This window comes from Anomaloglossus baeobatrachus, chromosome 1, assembly GCF_048569485.1.
Source record: "Anomaloglossus baeobatrachus isolate aAnoBae1 chromosome 1, aAnoBae1.hap1, whole genome shotgun sequence".
In the NCBI taxonomy this organism is placed as follows: domain Eukaryota; kingdom Metazoa; phylum Chordata; class Amphibia; order Anura; family Aromobatidae; genus Anomaloglossus; species Anomaloglossus baeobatrachus.
In genome coordinates, this window is record NC_134353.1 from 744,154,470 (window position 1) to 744,175,926 (window position 21,457).

General features: G+C 49.0%; 1 protein-coding gene across 1 annotated transcript in view; it reads left to right on the forward strand.

The window, feature by feature from the left end:
* Positions 1–21,457, forward strand: part of ZCCHC8 (zinc finger CCHC-type containing 8) — a 167,775-nt gene that overhangs the window by 122,553 nt on the left and 23,765 nt on the right. Inside the window, exons 9-12 of the mRNA XM_075323130.1 lie at positions 18,179–18,321; positions 19,512–19,654; positions 19,772–19,893; positions 21,203–21,289. Of these exons, the coding sequence (XP_075179245.1) occupies positions 18,179–18,321; positions 19,512–19,654; positions 19,772–19,893; positions 21,203–21,289 (495 nt within the window). The remainder of the gene's footprint in view (positions 1–18,178; positions 18,322–19,511; positions 19,655–19,771; positions 19,894–21,202; positions 21,290–21,457) is intronic.

Sequence of the window (21,457 nt, forward strand, 5' to 3'; positions counted from 1 at the left end):
GACTACCGCGCCGACCGCGCTTGTTTGCCGGCCGCGCTAATAAATTTAGTCCCCGGCTTTTGCGGCCTAGTACCGCAAACTCCCGCCCCCGGGCCTGCCAGTCAGGGGTGAGGGCGGGACGCTAGACTACATGTCAGCGGTGAGGGCTGGAGCATACTGAGGTATCCTCCTCCCCCCTCACTGAGCACTGCGGGGCACCAGATTCCCGCACTTTCTGAGGCACGCCCACGGCTCCCTCCTCCTCTCAGAACGCTGGCAGCCATTCCTATCAGCACTTCTGACGCTGGAGAACTTCAGAGGGGAGACAACACCGAGCTCCACAGCTCTGGGAGGCCCAGGCAGGGAATCTGGTGGTCACACAACCGCTGAGAGCGGTCGGTAAGCCGCACCTGTTACTAGGTGCTGGCCCCCCTGGGTGCCGAAGTGTATATTTATATGCTTATATTGTATACATTTACTCTGTACGGCTGCACTATTTGCTTTTGACTATATACCCTCACTGGTTGCTCTAAGAGGAGACAACAGCATGTCGTCCGCAAAAAGCAAGGGTGCCAAGGCACAGGCTTATTTTGCAACCTGTACCTCATGTGCGGCTATGCTACCTGCAGGTTCCACCTACCCTCATTGTGTGCAATGCTCGGCCCCTGTGACACTCACTCAGCCGGAGCCTCAGCCACTGGTGGGACTCTCGGCCCAGGTAGAACCACCGGCTGCCACTGTCCAGGTGACAGGGACAGAGTTTACAGTTTTGGCTGACAAACTTTCTGAGTCTATTTCCCAATCCATGGCTCAGTCTATGGATAGATGGTCTGCTAAGATACTAGAAGCTTTGCAGTCCAGACCGGTAACACAGGCCCCGGGCACTGTTGAATCATTGCCCTCAGACCCCCCTCGGTCGGAGCAGCAAAGTGCTCCTGGGGCGACTCATAGGTCCCACGGTGAGGACTCCGACACGGACCGCAGTCCCAGACCGGCTAAGCGGGCTCGCTGGGAGCTTCCCTCGACTTCATCACACTGCTCAGGGTCTCAGCATGAGGACTCTCTGGAGGATGAAGCGGAGGTGGCAGATCAGGGCTCTGATCCTGACGCCGCTCTCAACCTTGATACACCTGAAGGGGACGCCATAGTAAACGACCTTATAGCGTCCATCAATAAGGTGTTAGAACTTTCTCCTCCAACTATTCAGATTGAGGAGTCAGCTTCTCAGCAGGAGAAATTCCAATTTAGGTTTCCCAAACGTACACGGAGTGCGTTTCTTGATCACTCCAACTTCAGAGATACAGTCCAGAAACACCGAGCTTTTCCGGATAAGCGCTTTACTAAGCGCCTTAATGACACACGTTACCCCTTCCCTCCTGACGTAGTTAAGGGTTGGGCTCAGTGTCCCAAGGTGGATCCTCCAGTCTCTAGACTGGCGGCTAGATCCATAGTTGCAGTGGCAGATGGTTCATCGCTCAAGGATGCCACTGACAGGTAGATAGAGCTCCTGATGAAATCCATCTATGAAGCTATAGGCGCGTCTTTTGCTCCGGCATTCGCAGCCGTATGGGCACTCCTAGCTATCTCAGCTTGTCAGTCTGAGATTAATGCAGTCACACGTGCCTCTACTCCGCAGGTTGTGTCTTTAACCTCTCAGGCGTCGGCTTTTGCGTCCTACGCCATGAATGCTGTCCTGGACTCTGCGAACCGTACGGCGGTAGCATCTGCCAATTCAGTGGCAGTTCGCAGGGCCATGTGGCTACGTGAATGGAAGGCAGACTCTGCTTCCAAGAAGTTCTTAACCGGGTTGCCATTTTCTGGCGACCGCCTGTTTGGCGAGCAATTGGATGAAATCATTAAACAATCCAAGGGAAAGGACTCGTCCTTACCCCAGTCCAAACCAAACAGACCTCAACAACGGAAGGTACAATCGAGGTTTCGGTCCTTTCGGCCCTCAGCCAGGTCTCAATTCGCCTCGTCCAACAGGCCACAGAAGGGCCAGAGGAACTCTGATTCATGGCGGTCTAAGTCACGTCCTAAAAAGACCGCCGGAGGAACCGGTCCCAAAGCGGCCTCCTCATGACTTTCGGCCTCCCCAAACCGCATCCTCGGTCGGTGGCAGGCTCTCCCGCTTTTGCGACGCCTGGTTGCCACATGTCCAAGACCGATGGGTGAGAGACATTCTGTCTCACGGTTACAGGATAGAGTTCAGCTCTCGTCCTCCGACTCGTTTCTTCAGAACATCTCCGCCCCTCGAGCGAGCCGAAGCTCTTCTTCAGGCGGTGAGCACTCTGAAGGCAGAAGGAGTGGTGATCCCTGTTCCCCTTCAGGAATGGGGTCACTGTTTTTACTCCAACTTGTTTGTGGTGCCAAAAAAGGATGGATCTTTCCGTCCCGTTCTGGACCTCAAACTGCTCAACAGACACGTGCAAACCAGGCGGTTCCGGATGGAATCTCTCCGCTCCGTCATCGCCTCGATGTCCCAAGGAGACTTCCTAGCATCAATCGACATCAGGGATGCTTATCTCCACGTGTCGATTGCACCAGAGCATCAGCGCTTCCTGCGTTTCGCCATCGGGGACGAACACCTTCAGTTCGTGGCACTGCCTTTCGGCCTGGCGACAGCCCCACGGGTCTTCACCAAGGTCATGGCAACAGTGGTAGCAGTCCTACACTCTCAGGGACACTCGGTGATCCCTTACTTAGACGATCTTCTTGTCAAGGCCCCCTCTCGGGTGGCATGCCAACACAGCCTGAACATTGCTCTGGAGACTCTCCAGAGATTCGGGTGGATCATCAATTTCCCAAAGTCAAAACTGACACCGACCCAATCGCTGACATATCTCGGGATGGAGTTTCATACTCTCTCAGCGATAGTGAAACTTCCGCTGGACAAACAGCGTTCACTACAGACGGGTGCAATCTCTCCTTCGAGCCCAGTCGCACCCCTTGAGGCGCCTCATGCACTTCCTAGGGAAGATGGTGGCAGCAATGGAGGCAGTTCCATTTGCGCAGTTTCATCTGCGTCCACTTCAATGGGACATTCTCCGCAAATGGGACAGGAGGTCGACGTCCCTCGACAAGAACGTCTACCTTTCTCGGGCAGCCAAGGCCTCCCTTCAGTGGTGGCTTCTTCCCACTTCTTTGTCGAAGGGGAAATCCTTCCTACCCCCATCCTGGGCTGTGGTCACGACGGACGCGAGTCTGTCAGGGTGGGGAGCGGTCTTCCTCCACCACAGGGCTCAGGGTACCTGGACTCAGCCAGAGTCCTCCCTTCAGATCAATGTTCTGGAGATAAGGGCAGTGTATCTAGCCCTAAAGGCGTTCCAGCCGTGGCTGGAAGGCAGGCAGATCCGAATTCAGTCGGACAACGCCACGGCGGTGGCATACATCAACCACCAAGGCGGCACACGCAGTCGTCAAGCCTTCCAGGAAGTTCGGCGGATTCTGCTGTGGGTGGAAGCCACAGCATCCACCATCTCCGCAGTTCACATCCCGGGCGTAGAAAACTGGGAAGCAGACTTTCTCAGTCGCCAGGGCATGGACGCAGGGGAATGGTCTCTTCACCCGGACGTGTTTCAAGAGATCTGTTGCCGCTGGGGAACGCCGGACATCGACCTAATGGCGTCCCGGCACAACAACAAGGTCCCGGCATTCATGGCACGGTCTCAAGATCACAGAGCTCTGGCGGCAGACGCATTAGTTCAGGATTGGTCGCAGTTTCGACTGCCTTATGTATTTCCTCCTCTGGCACTGCTGCCCAGAGTGTTACGCAAGATCAGGTCCGACTGCCGCCGCGCCATCCTCATCGCCCCAGACTGGCCGAGGAGGTCGTGGTACCCGGATCTGTGGCATCTCACGGTGGGTCAACCGTGGGCACTTCCAGACCGACCAGACTTGCTGTCTCAAGGGCCATTTTTCCATCTGAATTCTGCGGCCCTCAACCTGACTGTGTGGCCATTGAGTCCTGGATCCTAGCGTCTTCAGGGTTATCTCAAGAGGTCATTGCCACTATGAGACAGGCCAGGAAACCAACGTCCGCCAAGATCTACCACAGGACGTGGAGGATCTTCTTATCCTGGTGCGCTGATCAGGGTTTTGCTCCCTGGCCATTTGCCTTGCCCACTTTTCTGTCCTTCCTTCAATCCGGAATGGAAAAGGGTTTGTCTCTCGGCTCTCTTAAGGGACAAGTCTCGGCGCTCTCTGTGTGTTTTTCAGAAGCGTCTAGCCAGGCTTCCGCAGGTACGCACGTTCCTGCAGGGGGTTAGCCACTTAGTCCCTCCTTACAAGCGTCCGCTAGAACCCTGGGATCTGATCAGGGTGCTAACGGCTCTTCAGAAACCACCTTTCGAGCCAATGAGGGATATTTCTCTTTCACGCCTTTCGCAGAAGGTGGTCTTCCTAGTGGCAGTCACATCACTTCGGAGAGTTAACAATAGAGTACAGGAATTCATAATGTATATATTTATTAAACAACTAGAGTCCCCATATCATACATTATTAAGAAGACTGCAGTGCATCAGTGCATTGATGCCTTTATTGATAGCCTATTTTCCAGACTAAGTCCAATCTTCTTAATCACTTCGGAGAGTGTCTGAGCTAGCTGCACTGTCATGCAAAGCCCCCTTCCTGGTGTTTCACCAGGATAAGGTGGTTCTGCGTCCGGTTCCGGAATTTCTCCCTAAGGTGGTATCCCCTTTTCATCTCAATCAGGATATCTCCTTACCTTCTTTTTGCCCTCATCCAGTTCACCAATGTGAAAAGGACTTAAACTTGTTAGATCTTGTGAGAGCACTCAGACTCTACATTTCTCGCACGGCGCCCCTGCGCCGCTCGGATGCGCTCTTTGTCCTTGTCGCTGGCCAGCGTAAAGGGTCGCAAGCTTCCAAGTCAACCTTGGCTCGGTGGATCAAGGAACCAATTCTTGAAGCCTACCGTTCTCCTGGGCTTCCGGTTCCTTCAGGGCTGAAAGCCCATTCTACCAGAGCCGTGGGGGCGTCCTGGGCATTGCGGCACCAGGCTACGGCTCAGCAGGTGTGTCAGGCGGCTACCTGGTCGAGTCTGCACACTTTCACGAAACATTATCAGGTGCATACCTACGCTTCGGCAGATGCCAGCCTAGGTAGGCGAGTCCTTCAGGCGGCGGTTGCCCACCTGTAGGAAGGGGCCGTTTTACGGCTCTTTTACCGAGGTATTCTTTTACCCACCCAGGGACTGCTTTTGGACGTCCCAATTGTCTGGGTCTCCCAATGGAGCGACAAAGAAGAAGGGAATTTTGTTTACTTACCGTAAATTCCTTTTCTTCTAGCTCCTATTGGGAGACCCAGCACCCGCCCCTGTTCCCTTCGGGCTGTTGTTCTTTTGTGTACACATGTTGTTCATGTTGAATTGTTCTTGGTTCATGGTTTTCAGTTCTCCGAACATCCTTCGGATTGAATTTACCTTAGACCAATTTATGTTTCCTCCTTCCTGCTTTTGCACCAAAACTGAGGAGCCCGTGATGCACGGGGGGGTGTATAGGCAGAGGGGAGGGGTTTACACTTTTAAGTGTAATACTTTGTGTGGCCTCCGGAGGCAGAAGCTATACACCCAATTGTCTGGGTCTCCCAATAGGAGCTAGAAGAAAAGGAATTTACGGTAAGTAAACAAAATTCCCTTCTTTTCTGCTGTCGCTCAACAAGCAGCTAATTTTAGAAACTTTACTTTCTTGGATTTCAAAACCTAAACATCTGAGCTGACCACTACAGGTATATAGAGAATATGCCTCATAGTGCCAGTTGCCAGTATAGCACTGGCTTTAGGTTATACACGAAAATCCTGGTGATTGGTTTCCTTTAATGATAATATCTAATAGAACTAGGCTTTCCGGAGTACCAGTCCACTTTATCATGTGGTATCTGTCTAGTTTTATTAAAGATTCTCAATAAACAGAACCTAGAAGTCATCATTCTTATGGTAATTTGTGGATCTCTGCTCAGTCTTCAAGGTATTCCTGATGAACCAGGTTTCCAATATTGGTAATCCTCACATTCCAATTTATACAAATGACTGCATATTCATTTCATCTGTTTTTACCATGTTTGCAAACAAAATGCTCTTTCACTCTTCAGTTAGTCTCTGCTGCTTCTGTAAACCATTACAAGACACCTCTTTTGCTTCTGCAGATTCCTTTAGACCTTTGTCACCTCTAAGCAATAGTAGTCACCCTCTTAGACCATAGCCTCTTCACTTTATGAATTACCTTTTAGTATCCATGAAGATACTTTAGCTCCTAGATCAAACATTGTTCTCTCTGGATGCCCCCCCTCCTGCAGTCAGCCTCTCATATTGTATTTTGTTTCCTAATGCTGTGGCAGATGCTTAACAAGCATATACCCTGACCAGTCCGATTTTGTTGGGTGACACTCGGATAGCAATTGAACAAAACTTGTCATGGGGGGACACTATTACTACCCAAATAAGGTCTTGCATGGCTAAGTCCAACTTCCCCCTCCTCCGACACTGCTAGCAACAGGTGTCTTTTCCTAACCATAAAGTATTCAATGATCCCACTTCCAGAAAATGGAAGCATCCTGATAGGCTTACACATCCTGACCGGCATATCTCTGAAGTATAAAATCCTTGGGTGATGCACGCCTTCCTCTGTTTGTGTCTCCTGAATCAAAATCTATGTATACAGTGCCTCTGTGACTTACTGGGTAAAGAGATTGTCATGCTCTCGAATATGGACTTTTCAGCAACGTCTTCCACTTTGTGTCCTAATTTTGTGTCTGCACAGCTTTTATGGCCTAGTGTAGGTAGCTTCACCAGGGTTATATTCTTCAACCCCAGTGGAAATTCTATAGGCTCTTGCCTCAGATAATGCACATTTTATAATTCCTTTCTGAGGCTTGAGTCAGCAAGCCTTGTGGCTCACACTGCGGCCATCTCTTGAAATAATCTTATATGCCATGTGTTGAAAGTATGCTCTTCTCCCCTAAAACGTAAGCGTGTTCAGCAATCTTGACATGACGTTCTCTCAGTCAAAACAAGTGGAAAGCTTTGGCTGAGGGTCTTCCAGATTCAAAGACACCCCCCCCCCCCCCCCTACATGATTCTCTTGCTCACATTGACAATGCTTGTGTCAGATAAGTAGTTTGTGGGTTACAAGCTACAGTTCTCTACTGTGCCAAGTAGTCTCTCTTTAGAAGGAGTCATTGTTCCAGGCTCAAACAGTTCTAGGGATATTTTAAAAAGGCTCGATCAAGCACATTCTGTACTTGAAGCGTTTCAACAGATTTGTGCGGTTTTTTTTTTTATTTCATATTGAATTGCTGTAATCATCAGTTCCATCACTGGAGCTTGGAGAGTTCCTCTCTTTAGTGGACATACATAAAATATCTATAGATCCCCGTTGGCAGATCTTTCGTAGCTTCCTGCCAGTTACCGCTTGGATTTGTGATGCTTTCCAGGGCCTTCACCAGGGTCCTTACTCCCCTCTTGGCCCTTCTCCATGCAAGGTAATGTCTAGTCCTCAGATTACTATGGACTGACTGATTGGATCCTCAACTGACTGAATTTGTGCCCAACCCTGTCTTAAGCCCCGTCACACATAGCGATATCGCTATCGAGATCGCTGAAACGTCACAGCTTTTGTGACGTATCTGCGACCTCGCCAGTGATATCGTGGTGTGTGACAAGTAGCAGCGAGCGGGCTCCTGCTGTGAGGTCGCTGATCGTTACAAAACGATCAGGACCTTTTTTTGCTCATTGGTTTCCTGCTGTGCAGCACGCAACGGCGTGTTTGACGGCGGGAGACCAACGAGCACCGACTGTGTAAGCGATGTATGCTGGTAACTAGGGTAAATATCGGGTAACCAAGCAAAGCACTTTGCTTAGTTATCCGATATTTACGCTGGTTACCAAGCGCAGTATCGTTACACGAGTCACTGGTCAGATCTGCCTGATTGACAGCTCACCAGCAACCATGTAGCGACGCACCAACGATCCCTGCCAGGTCGGATCGCTGGTGGTATCGTTGGTACGTCGCTACATGTGACGGGACCCTTAGAGTATAATCTTGCTGGTAATGACCTTTGATTTCCACATAGGTCGATACTGCTTTCTCTTGAAAATCCTTTCACTCTTCAATCCATAGTGTATCAGTTATGGACAGAGATCCAATTTCCCATTCATTTTTGGGTGAAAGTCCTCGATGTGGTGATCTCAATCCTTGTGGCAGTCCACAATGCAAAATGTAACTCGTTTTTTGGGAGTTCTATTTGCTTTTTTCTGGAGCAAGGCAGTACTTTTTTGCATAATTTTTCATTCTCAAGTCCGCAAAGATCTTTTTTTGTGCCTGACAGTCCCCACTCTGCTCTCTGGCAAGTTTTTTGTTCTCCACTGTTGGCAGGTGGGAACAACCGATGCAATTTCTCATGTTGTACAGCAGTGTTTGTCCAACGCTTCTCAGGATCTCTCTGCCAAAGAAGTCTGCTCCATAATCCGTGATCTTGAAGTGAGAACCATTTTTCTAGCGCTCTACAGTCATGGCTAAAAGTTCTGAGATTGACTCAAATTTTGGGTTTTATAAAGGTCAATATTTTTAGCTCTTTTAGTCAGATATTTCCATGGTTACTGAAGTACATCTCTAAGCATTTCATAATTTCTTTGTCGCTCCTAATTGGGAGACCCAGACAATTGGGGTGTATAGCTACTGCCTCCGGAGGCCGCACAAAGTACTACACTTAAAAGTGTAAGGCCCCTCCCCTTCTGGCTATACACCCCCCCGTGGGATCACGGGTTCCTCAGTTTTTGCTTTGTGCGAAGGAGGTCAGACACGCACGCATAGCTCCACTGTTTAGTCAGCAGCAGCTGCTGACTATGTCGGATGGAAGAAAAGAGGGCCCATACAGGGCCCCCAGCATGCTCCCTTCTCACCCCACTTTCTGTCGGCGGTGTTTGTTAAGGTTGAGGTACCCATTGCGGGTACTGAGGCTGGAGCCCACATGCTGATTCCTTCCCCATCCCCATTAGGGTTCCGGGTGAAGTGGTACTTTACCGGTCTCCAGGAACTGAGACCGTGCTCCATCCGCAGCCCCTGGAGAAGCCGCTGGATATGGAGCGGAGTATCGTCAGGGACAGACCCTGCTCCGTCAAGGTACTCTGTGTCCCCGTGCATACCGCGCGCACACCGCAGCATGGCTGGGTGTGTTAGTGCGCCGGGGACATCAGCGCTGCTGCGCTTGTGCCATTTCCTCACTACAGCTTGGCTGAGTGGGTAGACTTAGGGCGAACGGTCGCGCCGGCCGCTGGGGTCAGTCACACTGCGACGTGGCTGGGACTTGTGGTGCGTCGGGGACTTCCGCGCTGGCCGTGCATATATCACGGCCGCGCTTATTACTACAGTCCCCGGCTTTTGCGGCCTAGTTCGTCTCGTTCCCGGCTCCGCACCTGCCAGTCAGGAGGAGGGCGGGACGCCGTACAGAGCATCAGCGCTGAGGGCTGGAGTCTGTTTTACATACTCCAGCCCTCACACCAGGCACAGTAGGACGCAGTTTCCCGCACTTTGTTTGTGGCACGCCCACGGTCCGCCCCTCTTCACAGGACGCCGGCAGCCATTCCTGTCTGCACGCTGAGCTGGAGAGGGGAGCCTGGGAGACCCAGACACGGGATTCTACGACCTCATACCCGCTTTTCAGCGGGCGGTAAGCAGCCCTCAAGGGCTCACCCCCACTTGTGCCGTTGTGTACTTGGTATTTTGTGTTTGCAAATACTTTTCACTGTACGGTCGCTGGTGATTCTCGGCTATATACCCTCCTAGATTGCAAGGAGGCAACAGCATGTCGTCCGTTAAACGCAAGGGTGCCAAGGCACAGACTTTATATGCTGCCTGTACCGCATGTGGGGCTACTCTACCGGCAGGTTCCACTGACCCCCATTGTGTGCAGTGCTCGGCCCCTGCAGCACTTGCTCAGCCGGGACCTCTGCTAGACGTGACCCAGGGTGTACCACCTGTGAATGCTGTCCAGGTGACAGGAACGGAGTTTGCAGCTTTTGCTGATAGATTGTCTATGACAATGTCTAAGATTATTGAAACATTGCAGTCTAGACCAGTAACTCAGACCACGGACACTGTTGAATCATTGCTCCCTGGTCCCCCTCAGCTGGAACACTTCCGGGCTCCGGGGGTGTCACATGCACCCCAGGGTGACGGCTCTGACTCGGACGACAGTCCCAGACAGCCTAAGCGGGCTCGCTATGAGGGGCCCTCAACTTCGTCTCACTGGTCAGGATCCCAGCGGGATGAATCTATGGGTGATGAGGCGGATGTAACTGATCAGGATTCTGATCCTGGGACCGCTCTCAATCTGGATACACCGGATGGTGACGCCATAGTGAATGATCTTATAGCGTCCATCAATAAGATGTTAGATATTTCTCCGCCAGCTCCTCCTGAGGAGGAGTCAGCTTCACAGCATGAGAAATTCCATTTCAGATATCCCAAGCGTAAATTAAGCTCTTTTCTGGACCACTCTGACTTTAGAGATGCAATCCAGAAACACCACGCTTATCCCGATAAGCGGTTTTCCAAACGGCTTAAAGATACACGCTATCCTTTTCCCCCTGACGTGGTCAAGGGCTGGACCCAGTGTCCCAAGGTGGACCCTCCAATCTCCAGGCTTGCGGCTAGATCCTTAGTTGCAGTGGAAGATGGAGCGGCACTTAAAGATGCCACTGACAGACAGATGGAGCTCTGGTTGAAATCCATCTATGAAGCTATTGGAGCGTCGTTGGCGCCAGCATTCGCAGCCGTATGGGCACTCCAAGCTATTTCAGCTGGGCTTACACAAGTCGACACTGTCACACATACATCTGCTCCGCAGGTGGCACCATTGACCTCTCAGATGTCTGCATTCGCGTCTTACGCGATTAATGCTGTCCTAGACTCTACGAGCCGTACGGCGGTGGCGTCAGCCAACTCCATAGTTTTACGCAGAGCCTTGTGGTTGAGGGAATGGAAGGCAGATTCTGCTTCCAAGAAGTGCTTAACCAGTTTGCCTTTTTCTCGTGACCGATTGTTTGGTGAGCGTTTGGATGAAATCATTAAACACTCCAAGGGTAAGGATTCGTCCTTACCTCAACACAGACAAAACAAACCCCAACAAAGGAGGGGTCAGTCTGGTTTTCGGTCCTTTCGAGGCTCAGGCAGGTCCCAATTCTCCTCGTCTAAGAGGACTCAAAAGGATCAGAGAGGCTCAGATTCTTGGCGGACTCAATCACGCCCAAAAAAGACAGCAGGAAGAACCGTCACCAAGACGGCTTCCTCATGACTCTCAGTCTCCTCTTTCCGCATCCTCGGTCGGTGGCAGGCTCTCCCGCTTTGGCGACATTTGGCTGTCACAGGTCAAAGACCGTTGGGTGAGAGATATTCTGTCTCACGGGTACAGGATAGAGTTCAGCTCTCGTCCTCCAACTCGTTTCTTCAGAACTTCTCCACCGCCCGACCGGGCCGATGCTCTGCTGCAGGCGGTGGCCGCTCTAAAGGCGGAAGGAGTGGTGACTTCCGTTCCTCTTCAGGAACAAGGTCACGGTTTTTACTCCAATTTGTTTGTGGTGCCAAAGAAGGACGGGTCGTTTCGTCCCGTCCTGGATCTAAAGTTGCTCAACAAACACTTAAAAACCAGGAGGTTCCGGATGGAATCTCTCCGCTCCGTCATCGCCTCAATGTCTCAAGGAGATTTCCTAGCATCAATAGACATCAAGGATGCTTATCTCCACGTGCCGATTGCGCCAGAGCATCAGCGTTTTTCTACGCTTCGTTATAGGAAGCGAACACCTGCAGTTCGTAGCGCTACCTTTCGGGCTGGCGACAGCCCCTCGGGTCTTCACCAAGGTCATGGCTGCAGTAGTAGCAGTCCTGCACTCGCAGGGTCACTCTGTGATTCCGTATTTGGACGATCTACTTATCAAGGCACCCTCTCAAGAGGCATGCCAACACAGTTTGAACGTGGCACTGAAGACTCTCCAGAGTTTCGGGTGGATTATCAACTTTGCAAAGTCAAATCTAACCCCGACCCAATCACTAACATATCTTGGCATGGAGTTTCATACTCTCTCAGCGATAGTGAAACTTCCACTGGACAAGCAGTGCTCGCTGCAGACAGGGGTGCAATCTCTCCTTCAGGGCCAGTCGCACACCTTGAGGCGCCTCATGCATTTCCTAGGGAAAATGGTGGCAGCAATGGAAGCAGTCCCTTTCGCGCAGTTTCATCTGCGTCCTCTACAATGGGACATTCTCCGCCAATGGGACGGGAAGTCGACGTCCCTCGACAGGGATGTTTCCCTCTCTCAGACAGCCAAGGATTCTTTCCGGTGGTGGCTTCTTCCCACCTCTTTGTCAAAAGGAAGGTCGTTCCTACCCCCATCCTGGGCGGTAGTCACGACAGATGCGAGCCTATCAGGGTGGGGAGCAGTGTTTCTTCACCACAGGGCTCAGGGTACGTGGACTCGGAAAGAGTCCACCCTTCAGATCAATGTTCTGGAAATCAGAGCAGTCTATCTTGCCCTGCAAGCCTTCCAACAGTGGCTGGAAGGCAAGCAGATCCGAATTCAGTCGGACAATTCCACGGCGGTGGCGTACATCAACCACCAAGGGGGAACACGCAGTCGGCAAGCCTTCCAGGAAGTAAGGCGGATTCTGTCGTGGGTGGAAGACACAGCATCCACCATATCCGCAGTTCACATCCCAGGCGTGGAAAACTGGGAAGCAGATTTTCTCAGTCGCCAGGGCATGGACGCAGGGGAATGGTCCCTTCACCCGGACGTGTTTCAGGAGATCTGTCGCCGCTGGGGGATGCCGGACGTCGACCTGATGGCGTCACGACACAACAACAAGGTCCCGGTTTTCATGGCACGATCTCACGATCACCGAGCTTGGGCGGCAGACGCCTTAGTTCAAGATTGGTCACAGTTCCGGCTACCTTATGTGTTCCCACCTCTGGCACTGTTGCCCAGAGTGCTCCGAAAGATCAGGTCCGACTGCCGCCGCGCCATTCTCGTCGCTCCAGACTGGCCAAGGAGGTCGTGGTACCCGGATCTGTGGCACCTCACGGTAGGCCAACCGTGGGCGCTACCAGACCGTCCAGACTTGCTGTCTCAAGGGCCGTTTTTCCATCTGAATTCTGCGGCCCTGAACCTGACTGTGTGGCCATTGAGTCCTGGATCCTAGGGGCCTCAGGTTTATCTCATGAGGTGGTTGCCACCATGAGATAGGCTAGGAAACCATCCTCCGCCAAGATCTACCACAGGACGTGGAAGATATTCCTATCTTGGTGCTCTGCCCAGGGAGTTTCTCCCTGGCCATTTGCATTGCCTATTTTTCTTTCCTTCCTGCAGTCTGGGTTGGAAAAAGGTTTGTCGCTTAGCTCCCTTAAAGGTCAAGTCTCCGCGCTATCCGTATTTTTTCAGAAACGCCTAGCGCGACTTCCTAAGGTACGCACGTTCCTGCAAGGAGTCTGTCATATCGTCCCTCCTTACAAGCGGCCGTTGGAGCCCTGGGATCTGAACAAGGTTCTAATTGCTCTCCAGAAGCCGCCTTTCGAGCCTATGAAGGAGATTTCCTTTTCTCGGCTTTCACAGAAAGTGGCTTTTCTAGTGGCGGTCACGTCTCTTCGGAGAGTGTCCGAGCTGGCGGCGTTATCTTGCAAATCTCCCTTCCAGGACAAGGTAGTTCTGCGTCCAATTCCAGAGTTTCTTCCCAAGGTGGTATCTTCCTTTCATCTCAATCAGGATATCACTTTACCGTCTTTGTGTCCGCATCCAGTTCACCAATTCGAAAAGGGTTTGCATTTGTTGGACCTGGTGAGAGCACTCAGGATCTACATTTCCCGCACGGCGCCCCTGCGCCGCTCGGATGCACTCTTTATCCTGGTCGCTGGTCAGCGTAAAGGGTCGCAAGCTTCCAAATCCACCCTTGCGCGGTGGATCAAGGAACCAATTCTTCACACCTACCGTTCTGCTGGGCTTCCGAGTCCATCTGGACTGAAGGCCCATTCTACCAGAGCCGTGGGTGCGTCCTGGGCATTACGGCATTAGGCTACGGCTCAGCAGGTGTGCCAGGCGGCTACCTGGTCGAGTCTGCACACTTTTACCAAACATTATCAGGTGCATACCTTCGCTTCGGCGGATGCCGGCCTAGGTAGACAAGTCCTTCAGGCGGCGGTGGCCCACCTGTAGGAAAGGTCTGCTTGACAGCCCTATCACGAGGTATTCTTTTACCCACCCAGGGACTGCTTTTGGACGTCCCAATTGTCTGGGTCTCCCAATTAGGAGCGACAAAGAAGAAGGGAATTTTGTTTACTTACCGTAAATTCCTTTTCTTCTAGCTCCAATTGGGAGACCCAGCACCCGCCCTGTTTTTTCTTAGGGATTTTGTTTTTCGGGTGCACATGTTGTTCATGTTAATAAGTTCAGTTCTCCGATGTTGTTTATCGGATTGAATTTGTTTTTGAAACAGTTATTGGCTTTCCTCCTTCTTGCTTTTGCACTAAAACTGAGGAACCCGTGATCCCACGGGGGGGTGTATAGCCAGAAGGGGAGGGGCCTTACACTTTTAAGTGTAGTACTTTGTGCGGCCTCCGGAGGCAGTAGCTATACACCCCAATTGTCTGGGTCTCCCAATTGGAGCTAGAAGAAAAGGAATTTACGGTAAGTAAACAAAATTCCCTTCTTTTTAAACATTTTGTTGACAAATACGTGAAGTTTATGCGAAAATTCGATTTACAGTGATACTTATTTTTCTAGACATTTGCAATTCGCTCTGACATGCTGCATATCCGCTTCTCAGCCAAATCCTGACAGGCAACCCATTCTTGTCTAATCCGTGCTAGGAGCGTATCTAATTTTTGTGTTTGTTTATCCACCTGCTTTCTTTATCGTTCCTTATGGGAGACCCAAACCATGGGTGTATAGCTTCTGCCTCCGGAGGACACACAAAGTACTACACTCAAACGTGTAGCTCCTCCCTCCGGGCTATATACACCCCCTGGATGACAATCTACCCAGTTCAATGCTTTGTGTTCCAGGAGGATCACACACACTTGCATTTTCTGATTATTTTTTTTTTCATTTTTATTTTAATTTTAAAGATTTGAATCCCGGCACAACAACAAGGTTCCGGTTTACGTGGCTTGCTCCCACGATCCTCAAGCCTTCGCAGCAGACGCACTGGTTCAAGATTGGTCTCAGTTCCGTCTGGCCTATGTGTTTCCCCCTCTGGCGCTCTTGCCCAGGGTTCTGCGCAAGATCAGAATGGAGGGCCGTCGAGTCATACTGATTGCTCCGGACTGGCCCAGGCGAGCTTGGTACCCAGACCTGCTCCGTCTGTCCGTAGAGGTGCCGTGGCATCTCCCGGACCGCCCAGACCTTCTCTCTCAAGGTCCGTTCTTCCGCCAGAATTCTGCGGCTCTCAGATTGACGGCGTGGCTCTTGAGTCCTGGATCCTGACGGCTTCAGGCATTCCCTCTGAGGTCATCTCCACCATGACTCAGGCTCGGAAGTCTTCCTCGGCCAAGATTTACCACAGGACTTGGAGGATTTTCCTGTCCTGGTGTCGCTCTTCCGACCATGCTCCTTGGCCATTCTCCTTGCCGACCATCCTGTCTTTTCTACAGTCCGGTCTACAGTTAGGACTGTCCCTCAATTCCCTCAAGGGACAGGTGTCGGCTCTGTCGGTATTGTTCCAGCGGCGTATCGCCCGACTGGCTCAGGTGCGCACCTTCATGCAGGGCGCATCTCACATCATTCCTCCTTACCGGCGGCCCTTGGATCCCTGGGACCTTAATCTGGTCCTCACGGCCTTACAGAAACCCCCCTTTGAGCCTCTCAGGGAGGTCCCCTTGTTTAGACTTTCACAGAAAGTTGTTTTTCTAGTAGCCATAACTTCCCTCAGGAGAGTTTCTGATTTGGCTGCGCTCTCTTCGGAATCCCCCTTTTTGGTGTTTCACCAAGACAAGGTGGTTCTTCGTCCGACTCCGGATTTTCTCCCTAAGGTGGTGTCTCCTTTCCACCTTAACCAGGACATTTCATTGCCTTCTTTGTCCGGCCCCTGTGCATCGCTTTGAAAAGGCGTTGCATACCTTGGATTTGGTGCGGGCGCTCCGAATCTATGTGTCACGCACCGCCGTTTTTAGGCGGTGCACCTCACTTTTTGTGCTAACCACTGGTCAGCGCAAGGGTCTCGCTGCTTCTAAACCGACTCTAGCTCGTTGGCTCAGGTCGGCTATCACCGATGCCTACCAGTGCTCTCAGGTGCCTCCCCCGCCAGGGATTAAGGCGCACTCGACCAGAGCTGTCGGTGCCTCCTGGGCTTTCAGGCACCAGGCTACGGCTCAGCAGGTTTGTCAGGCGGCCTCGTGGTCCAGTCTGCACACTTTTTCGAAGCACTACCAAGTGCATGCTCATGCTTCGGCAGATGCGAGCTTGGGCAGACGCATTCTTCAGGCGGCTGTCGCCCATTTGTGAAGTTAGGTTTTGCCTACTTCTCAGTTTGGTTTATTCCCACCCATGGACTGCTTTGGAACGTCCCATGGTTTGGGTCTCCCATGGAAGGAACGATAAAGAAAAAGAGAATTTTGTTTCCTTACCGTAAATTCTTTTTCTTATAGTTCCGACATGGGAGACCCAGCACCCTCCCTGTTGCCTGTTGGCAGTTTTTTTTGTTCCGTGTGTTTCACCGGCTGTTGTTAGTAGACAGAGTTCCGGTTATTCCGAGTTTTACTCTCTCTACTTATGGGTGGATGTCCTCCTTCAGCTTTTGCACTGAACTGGGTAGATTGTCATCCAGGGGGTGTATATAGCCCGGAGGGAGGAGCTACACGTTTGAGTGTAGTACTTTGTGTGTCCTCCGGAGGCAGAAGCTATACACCCATGGTTTGGATCTCCCATGTCGGAACTATAAGAAAAAGAATTTACGGTAAGTAAACAAAATTCTCTTTTTTTTGAGGCTTGATCACAAGTTCTCAATGGGATTGAGACATGGGCATGCTTCTAGCCATGGACCCATTTTTTTTTTTTTTTTTTTTAATTGTTCTTTAACTTTGGAATCACTTTTTGCCTTGTGATATGGTGCTCGATCGTGCTAGTAAACACACTGTTCATATGTAAATTTTTCCTGGGTTGTTGAGAGAATTTGCTCTGGATGATGTTTTAGATTCCATTCTTTTATTCATGGCAGGGCTTTTAGGCAAAATTGTGAGTAAGCCCACACATGAAAGATACACAGATACTTTCTTCCAGTATCCCATTTCACCAACCATATAGTGAAACCTTTACACCTCAACCTTGTGCGATCTGCGCTTCTAGAGTCATGTTAAGTCTCTGTTCAGTACTTTCTAAACATTTTATTTCCTGAATGCATTTCTGGCGATTGATTCACAGGGTGTGTAGCATATTGCAATTTCTTAAAGGCTCTTGTTTTTGATCAGGACAAGATGGTCTTATTTAAGTAGAAGGCTGACGCCAGGTTTACAAGAATATGTACACTGTGAATAAGAACATTGTTCTTTTCTTCGGCACTTCCACCTCCCATTTCCAGGAGTGACCTCTTTTATTGTCTGTATCTGGCAGAGCCATTAAAGGCTAGATCTCAAAAACTTTAGCCTTTCAGCGTTCTAGTTCTCTTTGTGATCTTTGCTGGGCAGGTCAAGGGTGTGTAGTTCTTCAAACAACCATTTTCTAGTGGAAGGACTGCAAATGTGGAAGCTGAGAAATTCTCTGCTTTTTTGGGTACTAAAGACCAGGGTTATGTTTCTCACCCATTTAAACTGTTGTAGGACATCCCATGTTACTGTGTCCTTCAGTGTTACTAACAAAATTGTGTTTTGAACTCTCAGTAAAATTTCGTTGACTACATTGTGGGCCACTATTCACCTGTGTTGACTTTTGTTATCGTCAGGAGTCCGGTCTGGTCACCTTGAGGCGTTGTTCCCTTGTGTAGATCATGTTGTTTCCTGTTTTTTACTTGCTGTAGACAAAGGGGCATAGCTCACCACACAGAGCCAGCACTCTATCTAGTGCCAGGGCTTATACCTACGGTGCTGTGTCTCTTAATATATTCAGCAAGAAAGAGATTTTACAGTGCGTTTAAATATCAAAATAAGTAATTCAATTTAATTTCCATGGTGTGTGGTTGTCTGATTCACTATATTGTTATTTTCAGCCTCGGGATCTTGCGCATATTAGCATGAAACGAAAAGAGTTTAATGACGCCTGTGCGGAATCTGGCAACCAGAATTACCAGCAACGTTATCATGTTGAGGAGGTAGCAGAAAGATTTGGAAAGTATAAGCCTGGGATTATTAGGTAGGTTTATTGGGATTTACAGTTAAAATGTATTAACCATTTTCTAATCACTTTATAGTGAGATATGAGAAGATCATGGAAAATGTGCAGATCAAATTTCTCTTTACTGTATTTCCACCAGTTTTCGTCCCAAATGAGCATGGTCATTCGGTGCTAGTTTAGCTCCATTTATGCTGGATTCAGACATCCGACTGTCAAGGTCTTCTAACAGACCAAGATACTCAGACCTACTGCAGGTCTCCTTACCGGAACTCCTAGCATTGTATATGCCTATGAGGTTATTAGTTCAGGGCAGAGGACAGTCAGTCTGCACATTGCAGTCCATATACAGACGTCTGAATCCAGCCTTACAAGGAGCACTGTTTTTAGCACTCAATGGTAATTGAGCCGTGACTGGTGTGATCCTTCTACCTGAAAAAATAACATACATTACAAGCTGGATGGATATATATATGGTATGTGGAGCTGGGTTTGCTTTGCCACAAAGCACTTACCTCTAACTGCAGTGATCACAACTAACTCTGCTGCTGTTCAACCGTTTATGTGCAGCTTTCAATGTGACAGCAGCATGTAAGTGGTGCAATTGCATGACATGACCATTATAGCGTTCATCGCTGAAAGGTTGCCATAAGAGCCAAGGGAAGATGAAATAAAAAAAATATCCAGGATCTGTCAATCTTTTTTTTTTTTTTTTTCTTTTTCTTTCAATTACCGTACTTCAAGAAGATCTCAACAGTCAGCTCTCCATACAGCCCTCACTCTGCTCCATCGATAAAGCAGCTCTGCTACATGTCTCTGAAAATGGAGACAAAAACTGTGTGTGTGTGTGTTTAGATAGCTATAGCGCTTATAAATTTGTGTACATTTTATGGCAAGAAAGTTATCGCACTACACTTTATATAATCCTCCAAGCAAACAAGCCCTTATATGGCTGCGTTGACAGAGAAAATAAAAACAAAGCACAAATCTGTAAAGTTGCCTAGTCGTGAAAGGGTCATGAAGATGGATTTACAGTTTGAAAATATATGAAAAAAATAAAAATTATATTATTTATTTCCCCCCACCTTCATATGAGGGCTGTAGATGTGCACATGTGTGGATGTATATCAATAGATATTTATATAGATACAAATTATTATTTTTTTTGTCTTATTGTTTTTTTTCCCCTCCAAAACTCTTGTCATACATAGTGAGGAGCTGCAAGAGGCTCTTGGAATTTCCGACAGACATCTTCCTCCATTTATATATCGAATGCGTCAGCTAGGTTACCCTCCAGGTTGGCTGAAAGATGCTGAGCTGGAGAATTCTGGGCTTTGTCTTTATGATGGAAAAGGTATGCAATCATCGTATCGATATGTATATATACTTTGTTTTCTGGATAATCGTTTGCTTTCTACCTGTTGAACAATTCTTCTGTTGTGAAATTTAACTTGAATGTTTTGTTATGTAGATTCTAGTGATGGAGAGATTGTAGAAGATGGATTGTCAAAAAAGAATAAAGTATCTTACGATGTATCTAAATTAATCAGCTTTCCTGGCTTTAATACACCATCTTTGCCTGGAGTCTCAGATGTCAGTGGTATTTTTTATTTTTTTAATCTGATGCATATTTTTCATTTCCCCTCGGACTACCCAGTCGTTTAGCTAGTCACACAATAAGCAACTAGAATTTGGCTTTACATCCTGATATGTGTGGATTTAATACGTTAGTGAAACTGCTGAACATATCCAGAAATGTTTGTGGATTGTTTCTATAGTATGTGAATGAGCTGCATGAGTTTGTGACAGTAACTGATTAATTGTAAATCACAGATAAACATTAGCATGTGGGAGACTCTGGTGTATAGTGCTGTCATCACTATTTCTTCTTTCCAGACCGTTGTGGTGGTAACATATTTCTCCTTTTATTAAAAGGACCTGTATTATTAAAAACCATTCACTTTCATTAAGTTCAAAACATAAAGAAATATACAAAACCTGTGTTTTACGAAAACCCTGTGTCAGGGTTAAAAACTGGTTAGTTTTTAAAAAGTGTAATGCATATCTGTTTACTAAGAAGAATTAGGATATGTGCCCACGGGAGCTTGCTTCTGCGGATTTTGCCGCCGAAAACCTGCGGATTTATCTGGATTTTCCAGAAAAATTCGCAGGTTTCATCAAGTACAGACACTCCCCATGTTATCCTATGGGACATGGGGAGTGTCTGTGTCCACGCTGCGGAATATGCAGCTGCAGAATATGCTGCGGATGTCCCGCAGCCGCACGTAACTGCATGTCAATTATTCCTGCGGAATTACCTGCGGAAATCCTGGCCTTCCATTATGGAGATAGAGGCCGGGACGTCCGCAGGTAAATCGCATGAATATCCGCAGGTTTACCGCAGCTATTTCGCTGTACTACCGCAGCTAAAAATAGCTGCGGATGCCGGCGAGCAGCTGCGGTAAACCTGCGGCCGTACCTGCGGATATATCCGCAGGTACGAGCTCCCGTGGGCACATAGCCTTATACTTTATCCACAAACAGCCTGCAAAGAAGTCATCTAGACCGTGCTGCAGACCAGAGTCTTACATTTGCTGCCTCTCTGATTTCGACAACACGGTCCCCCCCCTTGCTTGTTCAGGGCTCCCAGGGGATCGCACAATTGCCAGCTAACCTAAAAAAACAATAATATTCATATACTCGGCCTATTAGAGCACCTTTTTTTATATCTTTTTTTTTTTAATTGATTGCAGACACCTTGTATATTTGCGGTTTTCATAGTATTATCATAAAACCTGATTTATTTATTTATTTTAATTATTTTCACCTTTTTAAATATTTTGGATTGAAACTGTTCTTTGCTTCATTCTCCCCCCGCACTTCCACTTTCTACTTCCCTCAGGACTGGAGGAATTTCGGGTCAATCCCAATGCAACCAGAACATCAAAAAGAAGTCTTGGCAAATTATTTGTGGTCTAATTTCCCTGATGTAAGTACACGTTGGAGTTAATGTGCATATGGCTGTATAAATGTTTTAGTAGAACTCCTTCCCAGCTATTATGTCTTGTCGGGTCGCCTGTATTTGATGCAGCTTCAGGAGTTGAGTCTGCTTCATTCGCAACAAATGATGGCTGTGTTACACAGTCATCATCTGCCT